The sequence below is a fragment of the Apteryx rowi genome, unplaced genomic scaffold (assembly GCF_003343035.1).
Source record: "Apteryx rowi isolate R43461 unplaced genomic scaffold, aptRow1 scaffold_152, whole genome shotgun sequence".
Lineage (NCBI taxonomy): Eukaryota > Metazoa > Chordata > Aves > Apterygiformes > Apterygidae > Apteryx > Apteryx rowi.
Window position 1 is genome coordinate 178,206 of NW_020447775.1, and position 12,882 is coordinate 191,087.

Sequence of the window (12,882 nt, forward strand, 5' to 3'; positions counted from 1 at the left end):
ACAGTTTCTCATACTCTTATGAAGAGACACAACACTGAAAAGGAGGAAGATAGACCCTATCTAGTTCAGCCTAAAACTTAACTTTTATTAACGTGCGTAGGCACTGTTGCTGTGAGATGCACTGCTGATATGGTCAGGGTTTAATAACTAAGCTACGGCTAATGTAACTGAAGCTAACTGGAAAGAAAAATGCATGGTACAGATCTTCTCCAGTGCCTCCATGCATGGTCTCGCCCTCACTGGGAATGAGTCTGCACCTGAGGGTAGGGATGGTCTGCTTTTGTCTTTGTGTATGCTTGACTCCTTGCTTTTGAGGCCCTGGTTTAAATTTCTGAAATTCCTGTCAAACTGCTCAACCTAAGGGTTGCAATAACTCAACAACCCTGAAAGCTTGGAGCCAGCACTTGGCATAAGGATTTAGGTGTTATTTATTCCATATAAATATGAGCCTGAGTCTTTGTTTCCCCTTTTATCCCCCCCCCCAACCCTTCCACAAGCTAAACAGTCGGGTTTTTTTATCCTTTCACTGGGTCATTTAAGTTTGTCGTGCTGGAAGACAGACTCAGTGTGCTGCTGCAGGAGCAAATGAGAGTCTCCAGAAATAGAAGATCCAACATACAGCATCAAAGATCACATAGTTTAAATGCCCAAAAGAGAGCAGAAGGCTGAGTTTTTCGTATATATTTAGGGACCTGTTGCTTCTAGTCAGAGTCTTGCTCATGTGAGCCTAGAGGAGAGAATTTAAAGTGTTAGAAAAAAGCATGAAATTGGGATGTATGCTCAGTATTGATTTCCTTTTCTCTAAAGCTGTTTTGTGGTACCATTTTGAAGAGTGATTTGGTTCTAGTAAAGCAAAGCACCTGAGGATTAAAAATGTTTACATTAGTAAATAAATCCTGGTCTAAAAATTATATACGAAGTTATATATTTTCCTAGCATGTGTATTTTTGACCCAAAAGATACGATACTAAAGACTTGTTGCTTCGTATTCTTGGTGAAAAAAGCATTACCCATGAAGATAAATATCTTCTTCAGGGGGGTGTATATCACTGTTTTTTCCCTAAGGCGCCATACCATTTTTCATATTTTGGTGGAAAAGTGCCTTGGAAAAGGAGCACCAGCCATAAACTCTAAGAACCTTTCTCCTGGATCCTTGATTTATTAGTTGAATGTGCTGCAAAGTGCAGTAGGGTGTAGGCACAGCCATATTAGTGCTCTTCATTGGTACCAGCTTTAACAGAGTTGACTTCAGAGGTGCTCCATCATGTGTGTGTTTTGGCTTCCCATTTGTTCCACCTAGGGAAAGGCTTGAAGAGGCTGTGTTTTAGTACTGCCTTGCCCAGTGGCTTTGTAACCAGTGGAGACATGTAAGAATAATAGGCTGTGCCTGTGGACCAAGAAATGTCCTTTTTGGCAGAGCCACGGCTGTAAATTGCAGTAAAGCGCTGCAGATTTTGAGTTGTGGATAAAAAGGGGCAGGCAGACTTACGGTCACATTTCCAGACACGTTCACATTATGTAGCCACGCTTTTAGGAGGCTGTAACTTTTAAACTTTCAAAGCCAGTTGTCAGAACTGAACTGGTATTGTAAGTGTTTAGCTATTTCAGAAGGAAAGTTTGGGGGGAAAATGTGTTGCTTTGATTAAGTTAAACCCAGACCTATTTAGCTGAGACAGGATGGCGGTTATGTGTTTTAGAAGAGTATTTTGAGATTTGCAAGGTGAACGTGCAGGTGGCGTGTGCCATTCGTTCCTCTTCCTGATAATCCATGTACTTTTATCACTCCTACGGGCTGCGCTTGGAGGTTCGTTAGGGGCTAGCACCAACGCTCTCCGGATACTCCATCAGCGCTGACCTTGCTTCAGGCCAGGCCTGGAGAAGCTAGGCATGACTTGCTCTGCAAATGGCCACAACTTCCCAGGGCATATGTAGTGCAAGACAGTGAAGCTGAGCTTTTTCAGTGTTTCAGTGTTTACCATGCTGAGGCAGCTTGGTAAAAGAAGAAACCTAGTAAAAGCTGATGGATGAGGAAGCAAATAAATTAGAGTCTAGATAGGAACATAAAAGCAGCTGAGAACTGGGACAGTGGCAGTAGAGAGAGACAGGGAGGAATTAGATAAGACGAAAGAAGAGAGAAAAAGCAATAAATACAAGCAGAAAGGAGAAGAATGAGGTGAGAGGTGGAAAGAAGAGGGAGGGCTGGGTGCAATGAGATTGATTATCTCTGCCCGTCCCTTTCCCTCCTTGGGAAGCTGGAATTGAATCTGTATGCCTGCATCCCAGGCATACTGATGGCCCACGCTCGTACGGTTTGGTGTGAAGGAAATTTGCTCTTTTCAATCTGCCTTTTCTTTTTTAATAAAATAATGACGTATTTCAAGCACTTGTTAAGTCAAGAACTGCCTCAGTTAGGAAATAATATGTTAAGAGTGCCTGGGCAGCATTAGTCTGAGTCAGGCAAGTGTGCTGTGCTACAGGCACTACAGTTTTATACAGGAATCCTTCCTCTTACAGTGCACCTTCTGGGAGAGCCCAGAGATGACAGGAGATGTGGTGTATCTGAGAGATGTTGTCTATAAAGCCCCTGTTTGTCTTACTGCAAGAAAATGAGCTGTGACTATGGCATAGGGCTGCGGGAAAGGGACAGCTTATTCCCAGGTTAGGGCAATAGAAAGCCTTCATGACCGCTCTGGTGTGTTGCTGCACAGGCGGCTTTTCCAGACTTTTCACAGCAGCCTTGTCATCTGATTGAAAGGTCTGAAGCCTGATTTGCAGCAGTAAGTGGGAGCTCACTGTTTTAAACATAGTAACTTTGAATTTTTATTGTGCTTTATAGAGACAATGTAAAAAGTTAACATGTTTCAATCAGACCACCCAAGATAAGTGGGTAATAGTGACAATTTTGGCCCTAATATTTCTTTCTTTTTTCCACAACACAAGGTTGTATCATCACCATAGATGTGATTTGAAGATGAACTTATTGCATACTATGGTGGTAAATGTTCATAGGCAGGAGAAAGGGAAGTAAATTCTCTGTGCAGGGTCTGGATGGGATCTCATTAAATAGTGTGCATGCCTGAACAACTTTAAAATAAGTTGTACATGCATTCCATCTTCCAGTTGTACAGTTCACCTTACATATAATAGGCTATAAAAATTGCTGCAAGTTACATTTGTTATTTAAAAAATTGTTCATGCATATGCTGAACGTTCTTTAAATTGGTTGGGATTTTTAGCAAGAGAAGTTAGTATTTCCCATTCAAAAGTCATGTGTACAGGAAGAAAACTATGTGCCAGGATGGCTTGGCTGATAACACTTGTCTTCGGGCTGTAACCTCTTGGTCCTACATTCCACATGAGGGCTGTCTCTTGTCATTACTGATTCTGGAATGGGGCAAGTGTTAACAGTAATCCCTGAATTTTAAATATACAAAACTGGATCACTTCACATATTTGTCCAGCAGGGCAACTTAAGATTTTGTATTTCTTAAGAAGGGAGGGAAAGGTCCTAAGGTTTAACTGCATTATTTGAAAAGTTGTATTCTTCCAGGGTGTGGGTGTATTGAGGAACTGTGCAATAGCTGCTGCCATATGTTTGCTTATGTAGATGCTAAAATAGCATGTCTGCTTTGGGTAATGAGGTACTTTATTTGGCTTAAATATGGAATGAAAATCTTTTCTAAAGTTTCTTACAGTGGGTTGACTATTTATCAACATATGACTGAGCAAGCCATAGCAAAAGAAAGAAAATATTCCCTCCCATACTGAACACTGTATTTGCATTAAGAATAATATGGAAGGAGAGAATAAATCTTTACAAGCTCAGAAATATGAACTGATTCCCTTTTTTTGAAAGTATATAGTGAGGTGGAATTTCAGCACTGACAGGGTCAAGATAATGGTTGAAGGAAATCACAGAATCACTGAGGTTGGAAGGGACCTCTGGAGATCATCTAGTCCAACCCCCCTGCTCAAGCAGGGTCACCTAGAGCACATTGCACAGGATTGCATCCAGGCGTGTTTTGAATATCTCCAGAGAAGGAGACTCCACCACCTCTCGGGGCAACCTGTGCCAGTGCTCTGTCACCCTCACAGTGAAAAAGTTTTTCCTCATGTTAAGATGGAAGTGTCTGTGTTTCAGTTTGTGCCCATTGCCTCGCGTCCTGTCGCTCGGCACCACTGAGAAGAGTCTGGTCCCATCCTCTCGACACCCTCCCTTCASATACTTGTACACATTGATAAGATCTCCTCTCAGCCTTCTCTTCTCCAAGCTAAACAGGCCAAGCTCTCTCAGCCTTTCCTCATAAGAGAGATGCTCCAGTCCCCTAATCATCTTTGTGGCCCTTCGCTGGACTTGCTCCAGTAGTGCCACATCCCTCTTGTACYRGGGAGCCCAGAACTGGACRCAGTACTCCAGATGTGGCCTCACCAGGGCTGAGTAGAGGGGGAGAATCACCTCCCTCGACCTGCTGGCAACACYCTTCCTGATGCAGCCCAGGATACCATTGGCCTTCTTGGCCACAAGGGCACATTGCTGCCTCATGGTCAACTTGGTGTCCCCCAGCACTCCCAGGTCCTTCTCCGCAGAGCTGCTTTCCAGCAGGTCAACCCCCAACCTGTACTGGTGCATGGGGTTATTCCTCCCCAGGTGCAGGACCCTGCACTTCCCTTTGTTGAACTTCAGGAGGTTCCTCTCTGCCCAGCTCTCCAGCCTGTCCAGGTCTCTCTGAATGGCAGCACAGCCCTCTGGTGTATCAGCCACTCCTCCCAGTTTTGTATCATCAGCAAACTTGCTGAGGGTGCACTCTGTGCCTTCATCCAGGTCATTGATGAAGAAGCTGAACAAGACTGGACCCAGTACTGACCCCTGGGGGACACCACTAGCTACAGGCCTCCAACTAGACTGCACCGCTGATCACAACTCTCTGAGCTCTGCCRTTCAGCCAGTTCTCAATCCACCTCACTGTCCACTCATCCAGCCCACACTTCCTGAGCTTGTCTATGAGGATGTTATGGGAGACAGTGTCAAAATCGGTTATAACATCTTTTACTTAGGAAATGGAAATTTTTTATTTAAAAGTAAGATTTGAAGCCTAATTTCTCCTTGTGAATCCTGTCATGAGCAGATAAAGTATGGCAATAAGGAGACGTATTATGGAAGAGATGGTTTTAATTGATCTTGCAGAAATAGAAAAATAGTCTTAATGGTACCTTACAACCAACTTGTTTGCTTGTGATATCTTTACGTAATTTCCATAAAGATGAAGTACTGCTAATGGGAATTTGGATTCAAATTCCTGTTACGGTCCCCAAGGGAAAAAAGAAACCAGTGCTTCTTGGGCAGTGGCCAGATAACCCCCCTAATGTTTAGTCAGGAAAAATGTCAGCAGAGCTAAATTCAGCCTTCTTGGTGGCCACAGATGCAGATGTAGAAGATCCCTATGCAGAAGAGAGAGAGGAGCACATGACAGAGACTATTGCTATGACGCTCATGTGGCCTCCGTCATTGGCAGGAGCTTGGGCAGTAGTAGTAGCCATTGGCACTTTCAAAGTGTCCATGCAAGAAATTAATGCCGAGAAGCTAGTGGTGGTGAAAATACATATGCAAGGTTATTTGGCAGTAACTTTTCATTGTAGGCAATTCTCATACTTTTTTAGTTAGTTCTGAGAAGATTTATTGAGCCCCTTTTATAAAGGAGCTTTTCTCATCACATAATAGTGGCTTATAATTTAGAATTGCATTGACTGACCTTAGAGGACCTAATTAGGTACTACCTAGAAATGACTTCAGTTCCTGTGTTTTGGCATATAAGAATCAAACTGCAGAAATATTGAAGCACTGTAATCATGTGTCTTTATAGATCTTGTCAACTGATGAATGTTAATTCATTCTTTGCTTCAGAAAAAGTCTGAAAATGCAAACATGGCAAAATATAAAAGTGTCTGAGAAAATTATTTGTACTTAATATATTAAATTGTTGGCTAGAGGATATTTTTGATAAGATGTTCAACATCTAAACACGGTAAAATTGCTTTTTCAGAAATCTTTGTTATTTAATTTTGTAACTGCTTTTAGCAAAGAAGTTAATTCCATATCTATGTTTTTAATTTGTAGGTACATTGAAACCTTGAAGGAACACAAACCAAAAATTATCTGGGATGAGCAAATTGCTGAACACTACTTTGAATACAAAAAGTGAGTTACAGTTACTTACCTACTGTTCTGCAAATATTCTCGGGCATGGTCCAGTACACAATGAATTACCAGTTAACTGTAGTATGCAGCTGAATTCAGCAAATGGAAATTCTGCTGTTTGTGATATGTGTGGCAGCACTGAGTTGTAGCGCAAGAGTGCTTCAAGAGAGAGAAGTAAATGGGAGCAGACAATCTAAAACAAGCTTTAGAATAGAAATCCAGAGAGTCATGGCTTAAGAAGCTATCCAGCTGGGTTATCTGCTGAGTGCCAGTTGCTGAGAACATGTGCGATCAGTACTGCGAGCTGGTAGGTGGTTACCAGTAACCCAGCCAAAAGTAGTTCTGAGAAAAGGTTGTGCAATAAAAGCCTGGTTTTATAAGTCCTAGTGATGAGATTGGCCAAGCAACAAACTTGTGCCAAGTCAAATGGGCTATAGAGAAGGGTAATGGGAATAATATTAAGGGACTTTCAGATGGAGTAGTTAAAAAGACTGGGAATGTTTTCTTTAGAAAGAGCCTGAAGAGAAAAAGTAGTAGCTTTCTTTGTCCCGTCTTTCTCATAATGAAATGACAAGAGGATTCCTGATGCTAGGAAAATTCCATTTACAACAGATTTTAAGTAAACAGCAGAYGCTTATCAAGCTTCTATGATAATTCACTATTTTTATATACCCTCTCTTTTTGGTAAAGTTATATAAACAAAATCTTATCAAGTCTACAAAATTTTATCTTGTGTATTATGCAGTGTATTGGTAATGTAAAGAAGACACACTGCTGAAAATAAAACACGTTTTATGAGGCTTTAAAAAAAAACATCAATATGACTACATTGCTTTTTTCCTAAATACCTTCTTGATTTAAATATTTTTAAAATTAAAAAAAAACCCTAAAACTTGTACTACCTTTATATCTTAAATTTAATTTTCCAAGGTTCTCTCAACCTGCAGTTTTCTCCTGGCTTTTAGACTTCTCAGCTGTATGTATTCTTTATCAGGAAAAAATATTTACCTATTGGTTGGCAGTATTTGTTTTTTTTCTTCTGTAATTGCATAGGAGGGCTGGAGTCTGTGTTCTTTCATTTTGAGTTCTTTGGTATCCTGTTTTGAAATTATTTTGTCTGTGTCAAACAATTATAAGGTCTTTTGTGTTAACTAAAAAGGAATAAATCAGAAGTGTTGTTTCACTGATCTTCAATGCAAAAGCTAACTGGAGGCACAGTGATCACTGAATGAAAGCTTGCGCTCAGAGAAGTAAATCTGCGGGCTCTGTTTGAATGGCAAGTGTCTGGGGTTCACTTAAACACATTTCCTAAATGTTTCCTTGCAAACTGAACGTGCGGGAAAGGGAAAACCGGTCAGTACTACACCGTTTGCCTTTGAAAGGCAATCTTTGGAAATTCTTATTTGTGGGCTTTCTGGAAGAAGTTTTGGTGCATAAAATACGCTGGATCTGAAAATCACTCTAAACRTCACTTGCCAGTTGTGCCTGGCAGGCAGCCGCGCGGCTCAGTGTGTCTGCAGCGGCTCAGCCAACTTGGAGAGGGGTACRGAAGGGAGCTCTTGTCCAGTCGCCACTTTTGTGTTACAACCGTTTGGTTACATTGAATGTTAATGGCAGCCAGGCTTGAAATATGTTTCACTAGTGAAGCATCTCACCTGGAAATCTTGCATGTCTGCAGTTGCTAAGAAATCAAATCGTGAATCTTTAAGCAAAGCACAGCTAATGATTTTCATGTAGCAGCCAAAGAGCCAAAGGTTGCCATTATAGATAGCTATAGAAAGCTGTTGCTTCCGAGTGCTTGTCCCTGTGCACTTTCCACTTAGCAGTATGCACTTACTTGAGTCAGGAGATTTTACCAGCAGCATCTGCTTGGTCAGTCCATGCACTCTGCGTGTCCTCCTGCCCTAACTGGTAAAGTGGTGCTGTGGGACCATGTGTTTCTCGAGTCCTTCTCCTTACTAGTGGTTGAAAATACAGCAACAGTATCCATGCTTAGTGTAGCTTGTCTTCTCTTTGCATTGTGTACCAGTAGCATTTAGTTTAACATAGAAGATGTTAATTGCTGGAATTTGGGAAAATCTTTGCCAGTTTGCACCTGACATCCAAACGTTTTCATCTTTTTGAAATGTGCATTTAGTAGGTGCAACTGTCTTCTGTTGTCTGAGAGTTTTATAATAATGTTGCATCATGTCACAACAGGCTATCTCAGTGCGTTTAGTTACATCTAATATCAAACCATCTCTATCACAAGAGCCCCTTTTTGAGTTTGCATCCTCTTGGAGCATCTATTTTAGCTATCATCCTTTTCACTTCTCTTAAAAGTTGTCCTCCTTAATGCCAACTAGCATGGAATAATTGAATTTCTCTTGTTTAACTCTGCCTGTATTGTATTTTGTTATGACCAGTTCTTTCTTGGATGAAATATTATGCCTGGAGAAGTTTGGGATTTCATTTTAATCATGAAAGTTACCTTTTCAAACTTTGTGTTAGTTATTAAGAAGCTGTGTTCTGCTCTTTAGATGTTTTGAAAGGCCTTATCCTGAAGCCTTTCAAGGAATCCCTTAGATAACCTTTTTTTTTTTTTTTTTCTTTTTCTGTTGCTGTGGCTTGAATATGGCATGATGCAATTTCTGTGCAAAGACTCCTCAAAACAGGTCTCTGACTGTACAGAGTCTTCTTTTGAACTTTCTAACACTAGTCCTGCTAGCTTTGTCAAAGCTCACTGAAGTTGGGAGAAGTTGTCCTGGGAACCTTTCTGACAAATATTCCTGGAACTGATAACTGCAGGACAGTGACAGGGTTGCATACTTGACTTCCCAGACACCTCGCTCAGGCATACCTTCCCCTACCTGCCTTCCTTTTCCTTCCACTTTGGATTCGTGTGCTGTGATGTCTTTGTATCTTCAGCAGAGCAAGGACAGGAGTAGAAGTTTTTATCTGCAGTAGAAAAGGAAGAGATGTAGAAAAAATTTTGGCCCCACTCTCTGTAACTAAAATAGCTAGAGTGCAAATATGGACCAAATGGACATTGATGGTGAAGTGTCTGGTTTCAGAGACAGAGTCCCTCAGCCTCCAGTGCAGAATGGCCACTAGATAGGAAATCTCAAATATACCAGTTACCAAATGGCAAGTAGTCTCTGCCTTTGATATGGGCATATTAAGTCCCATGTGCTGAACATACCGATGCATCTTAATAGTAGTAGCTTCTTCAGAATAAAATCAATAGTTTTCTCTAGCACTATCTACCTTTGTTTCCTTTTTATGGGAAGGAATGAAACTGTCTTTGAATTCTAACCTCAGCTAAAAATCCTATGAGAATCTACCATACCTGCTGTGACTATTTCATTTTTGTGCTTTGCAGAAATAAAGGAGGAAAACATGCCATCTTCTATCCAACATTGAAGGTAGGTGCCCCTTTTTCTGGTCGGAGGGTAGGAAAAAGAAAGAGGTGTTTCCTTGACGTGTTGGATTATTGAGACACTTTACAAAATGCTGAACGGGGGCTTAGGCTTTTGTGAAAGAAGTTCACCCTGACATACTTGCTATGATTCAAGGCTTCATCTGCTTGCCTGTACAACAAGCTTAGTTTTTCCATCTAATGCATAACTGGGTTTGGGGGATCTTTGAAGATTAGCCATGTCTAGAGATAAGACGCGTAAGGGTGAACCAGTGCCCTGAGAGGATCCATTCGAGTGCACAGTTCATGTGTGTGCAGACATGCTGAGACATGGAAGAAAATGTCCCTCTGATCACGTTGACTGGAAGCTTGAGGGAGTTTTTGCCTTCCTCTGGAGCAGAGTCCTTTGTCACACTGTTGCCCTGCATCACCCTGCTTTTTTCAGTTCTTTCTCCCTGGAACATATTTTAGGGTTTTGAAAACTGAAATGTTTGGCCTTATTGTAACCCTTTGGCGGGGCATGTGATTTCTGTCCATACAATGATCTGCAATATGCCAGTATATTTGATACAATGGTTACTTTCATCCTTCCTAGGAAGCTGTCTTAAATTTTCTTGTATTAACCTAAATGCAGTATCTTAAGCCTCTGCTGACTTTTAATATTGGAAGGAAATTACTTCTGTAATGAAAGTATATCATGTTTAGAGAGAACAGAGACATTTTATATGGTTAAACCAGTGTGAAATTATCAAAAGCTCCCTTTTTCTAAATGCAAATATTCCCCTAAGTTCCATTAGGATGAAGATACTTCCGTCATTAATCTAATACTAGTGGAAGTATTAACACATATGGGATATTAATTACCATGTCTAACTATGCTCTTGCTAGCACCAGTCCTAGAGTGTTGGAAAGTCTCATTGCAAACCTCCCAGAGAAGAGAGAAATTATTCTGAATATTGCTGTGCTACATTCTCTCTGGTCATGTGGAATGATTTCACCAGGCTATTGTCAGTACTAGCTGGGTTAATTAAGTTTATTAATTAATTAAGGAACATGCGTTCCTTAACATTTTCTTAAATTAAGTCTTCTCCTAATAATAACAGATACTCAACTGTGGTGTTTGGTAAATTTTATAAATAGAGAAACAGAATTTCTTTCCAATTTCGACAAGTTTGAAATGAAATATTTTACAAGATTTGTATGCGGGGGCAAAACAAATTGTTCACATAAATTTGGTCAATGGAACACTAAATATTGTTTTATTTCCCCCTCACAAGTGTGTTTCTTCCCCTTTTTAATGCTGTCATCAATGGTAGGTTGTCTGCTCCGAACCGACTTGTTCAGGGTTAGTTAAAAGCGGTCGTGAACTGCAGTCCCAGCAGATCTGTTAATGACATCTTGATACTTAGTTCAGTTTCCTGTGGAAATGAGCTTTAAGCGCATCCTTGTGGTGTGAGCAGTTCAGGCGTTGCAGTGCTGCCCTTCAAAGTATGAAAACGTGAAAGTTAAAGGTTCAAAAAATTATTTTGATTGTCTGAACTGAGAGAAGTGCAGAATATAAATTGTAACATTATTTCCGTTATAAACATCTAAATCAATGCCTGTAGCACAGATAAGGATATTTTTCAATGTAAATCTCCCAGAATCTCTTTAAAATGAAATTCTGACATGGAAAATTACRACTCTGTCCTGGGAGAAGGCAAGGGTAAGAGACCTCGATGGTATTTGACAAGTTGTTCTAATTGTCTTCAGTGATAAAGTTTTATTTTACCCTTGGAAACTTTTGTGAAGAGTTAGAATTTCCGTACATTGCAAAATGGTAGCCTAAATTGGAATAGTCCTTTGTATAGTTCATAAATCTGATTTATTTCTGTGGTGTTTTGTCTATTTAGGTAGCTATCGTGTATTAGGTCATTGAATTAACTGGTACAATTACTGTCTCTCACTGAATGCTTGGTAACCAGAGAATATTTGAAATACAGATGTTAGGCTTTTCAGCATCTGGTTCAAGGATAGTTAGTTTTTAAAAGCCTGATAATGGCGTGAAGAAATGGCAGCAGGGAATGTCTAATGCCTCTGAGTAAAAGCTGATTGCTTTGTGTGTCTTTGTCTTAGTCCATCCAATTGCGTTTAGAGCTTGCAAAAGAATTGGGCACTGGAATATCCATCTGGGAGCTGGGACAAGGCCTGGATTATTTTTATGACCTGCTTTAAAATAGGAGACGATCTGCAAAAGACTTTGTTTGCTTCATTGAGACTCCRCCTTCAATTAATTTGGGTATTCTGGAGAGGTGATTTTTAAAAATAATTTTTGTAATTTATATCATGTGTGTATTAAACTTCAATTTTTTTTCCCCAATAAAGAACCTTTTCTGACTTACTACATAAACATGATTGTTAGTATCTGATAAAATCCAGAGATAAAACACAGAAGTTTCTTTTCAAGTTCCTGAATTCACAGTCATTGAAAATAGAACAGCACAACTGGGATGGCGGTAGAATTCAGAGTATTTTCTGGAATATTTTCTACAAGAAAACAACACTGAGAAGTTGATATCATCTGATCAAGGTTTAAGACAGGGGCCAATCGAAACAATTCCTGGTAAGTGAACAAATACATCCATCAGGTTATGTCCAGCAAATTAATATATGATGGACCCTCTACATCTTGCTGTCTTTTGTTGTTAATGTAAGTAAGCATAAAATAAGGATGGGGTGAACCAACTGGATATCTTTCCCTCTGGCTGGTAGAGAATCGAACGTTGACAAGCTATGCTGTTAGCTCTGTTCTTCATTTTAATAAATTCCATAAGTAGTTCAAAATCACAATAATTTCAATTCATGACTTGTTTCTTATTCATTTTTGCATCCAGGAGGTACTCCATGATTTCTCTCCTGTGCTTAGCCTGCTTAGTGTCTCCGTTGATAATACTAGTGCATTATGCATTAGCGGTTAGGTTGTGGGAACCATAACTTTCAGCACCAAAGGCTATAATGGAAATGATAAGTATGCACACAGTGATGGATTGCGTGGATAGCCCCAATACTCAGAGCCCCAGAGCTGACTGCCCCTTGGCTTAAGTGGTGCTGTGAATGTGATCAGCATCTGTCCAAGCAAAGCTGTTGTTCCTTTACTGTACACGTTGGCGCTTTAACCTCCACAATACAGAATTTTTATTAACCTAAAGCTCTAACAATCCATCAGTTTAAAAACAAAGCCCCCAAACCGTTCTGAAATTGTCCCTGCTTTTCACTTTGTAAGTTTTGCGTTTGTAGAAATACATGGGCT

General features: G+C 40.3%; 1 protein-coding gene across 4 annotated transcripts in view; it reads left to right on the forward strand.

Moving 5' to 3' along the window:
- CHID1 (chitinase domain containing 1) overlaps positions 1-12,554 on the forward strand; it is a 127,589-nt gene extending 115,035 nt beyond the window's left edge. For 2 of the 4 annotated variants that reach the window (XM_026059149.1, XM_026059150.1), the window contains 3 exons: positions 6,116-6,196; positions 9,558-9,600; positions 11,709-12,554. In XM_026059149.1, the coding sequence (XP_025914934.1) occupies positions 6,116-6,196; positions 9,558-9,600; positions 11,709-11,807 (223 nt within the window). In that variant the 3' untranslated portion in view covers positions 11,808-12,554. Of the gene's footprint in view, positions 1-6,115; positions 6,197-9,557; positions 9,601-11,708 lie in introns of those variants that run through there. The other 2 variants (XM_026059152.1, XM_026059153.1) reach the window with 2 other exon arrangements.
- The last annotated feature ends 328 nt before the right edge of the window (positions 12,555-12,882 follow it).